Here is a 2,179-nt window from a genome sequence, read left to right as displayed (position 1 = left end):
ATGGTGCTATTCTAAAAACACGAATAGAAAACCCAATGTTACTAATGGCTCAAACTATAGTGTCACATACAAAATCCATGATTCCAATTTTTGCACCTAGTGGAACATAATATGTAATAAAATAAAGATTTTTGCCAAGTTGCATATTTGATGAGAAAGATTTGTACCCTCTCCACGTGGGTCTTGTTCCGGTTGATGAGTTAATTCATGACAAAAACATAGACATAGTCGAAAGATCGAATTTATACACTTTCATTTCCAACAGGGAACCTTCTCCGAAGCCAAATCTTGGTCAATGCATCAACGTTCCTAGATTGACAATAGAGCTAATAAGGAGAACAAATTACTCTAGTTTTCCTATAATACGTGAGACATTTTCACACACACGCTCTGTTTAAAGAACTTTTTTTTGTTCTTTTTTTTTATGATGAGTCTTCATTCATCTCTCTTCAAAATTTAGGTTACTAGCTAGGTAAAAATTATATTTGATGCATTCACCAAAATTTTATATAAGACTATAAAAAGTGTTATAAAATTTTCATATTATATCACTATTTATTCTAAAATTTAAGTTGTTAGATAAAAACAATAGTTTTATATATAATATTCATGAAACACTATGCATATATACACTTTAAGTAATAGGAAAATGATTTTTTAAGATATAAATTATTACTATTAAAAAAAATATTTGTATACCTTTTAGAACGAAATATAATATGTTAATGTTTACAATACAAATATTTATAACTATTTATTTTTATTTATAATATTTAAAAAACTATAAATCATAAAAACTAAATAACAATAAATATTTTTTATGAAGAATCGAATTTTGAGAGCATATAATACAAGTGCTACTTTAGCACATAAGAATTTTCCCCCTATCTATATAAGGAGCTAGGCAATCACAAAGCTCACCGTACAACAAACCAGAAGTTAATTAACTACACTCTATTAGGACAAGCCAAGGGTAGGTTATCAAAACCTAGAGAAACAAGCTATCAATTTAACTTTAGCAAATACATAAATTCATCACCTCATATATATGGAGGACCACCACAGGGGGAAACAAGGAAAGGAGGAGAAGGGAAAGGAAGAGGTCAAGTTCCGAGGTGTGCGGCGGCGGCCATGGGGAAAGTATGCTGCTGAGATAAGGGATCCGTCCAAGCAAGGGACAAGGTTGTGGCTGGGGACATTTGACACAGCTGAGGACGCGGCTAGAGCTTATGATCGTGCAGCCTTCAATCTTAGGGGTCACCTTGCAATTCTCAATTTCCCAAATGAGTATTATTCTCAAATAAGGGGTTCACCACCATATCCACCATATTTAGCATCACCCTCTTCTTCTTCTTCTTCTTATTCACCTCAATGCCATGCTAGTGGAAGTTCTAATCCTGGTTCCAACCATGGTCCTCCTTTTGAGATTGAGTACTATGATAATAAACTGTTGGAGGATCTTCTTGAGTCTGAAGAGCTGAACAAGAAAAAGAAGGGAAAATGATTAGCATAAAGTGAGCAATTAAGCATTAACAATTAATATCTACTATATTTTATGGTCTCTTTCTTTTCTTGGGTTGCATATTACTTAACTTTAATAACTAGGAGTACTTCCTCTCATGAAGGTCTAGATCAACCAAAAACTTATCCTTATTTAGAATTACCTCCTATTAATGATAAAGTTATAAAATAAGTATTTATATACATAATGTGGTCCTATCATGTGTGCTAGCATTCATGTATAATATATGATTATACTATGTATTACTATATTGTGTATGTACATGGTACTCATAAATCAACTATGAGTTTATAATTTATGCATGAGATTTAATGTTATCTATGAAATTAAAGAACATTACCTTAGAGAAAAAGTCAAATTGAAAGGATAATTATAGTAAAACAATTATCTAAATGATAATTAATAAAAAACAATTCAATGATTACAATAATATATACATTTACTTATTCTAAAAAAAATAAAAAATAATTGCTCTAGTATCATTAAGAAATTAAAAAGTAAAAAATCAATTATTATCTATTTTTTATTTTATACATTTTTAATTAATTCAACTCATAGTTTAAGTTTGGACAAGGATAAACTTCTAAAAGAAGCATAAATATATTCTAGAATTATACAAGTATTATCATATTTTATATTCTAATAAAAACAAAAATA

General features: G+C 29.5%; 1 protein-coding gene across 1 annotated transcript; it reads left to right on the top strand.

Moving 5' to 3' along the window:
• Window positions 1–938: 938 nt before the first annotated feature.
• Window positions 939–1,691, top strand: LOC107617073 (ethylene-responsive transcription factor ERF098-like). The gene has a single exon (XM_016318894.3). The coding sequence runs from the start codon at window positions 1,049–1,051 to the stop codon at window positions 1,502–1,504; it is 456 nt and encodes a 151-aa protein (XP_016174380.1). The 5' UTR covers window positions 939–1,048; the 3' UTR covers window positions 1,505–1,691.
• The last annotated feature ends 488 nt before the right edge of the window (window positions 1,692–2,179 follow it).

Source organism: Arachis ipaensis, chromosome B9, assembly GCF_059453495.1.
Source record: "Arachis ipaensis isolate K30076 ecotype BB chromosome B9, ASM5945349v1, whole genome shotgun sequence".
Lineage (NCBI taxonomy): Eukaryota > Viridiplantae > Streptophyta > Magnoliopsida > Fabales > Fabaceae > Arachis > Arachis ipaensis.
Note: the sequence above shows the minus strand (reverse complement) of the source record. Positions and strands in the feature narration are given on the sequence as shown.

Excerpts from the sequence above, each read along its gene's own strand:
- LOC107617073 (XM_016318894.3), top strand. The coding sequence starts at position 1,049 with ATGGAGGACCACCACAGGGGGAAACAAGGAAAGGAGGAGAAGGGAAAG.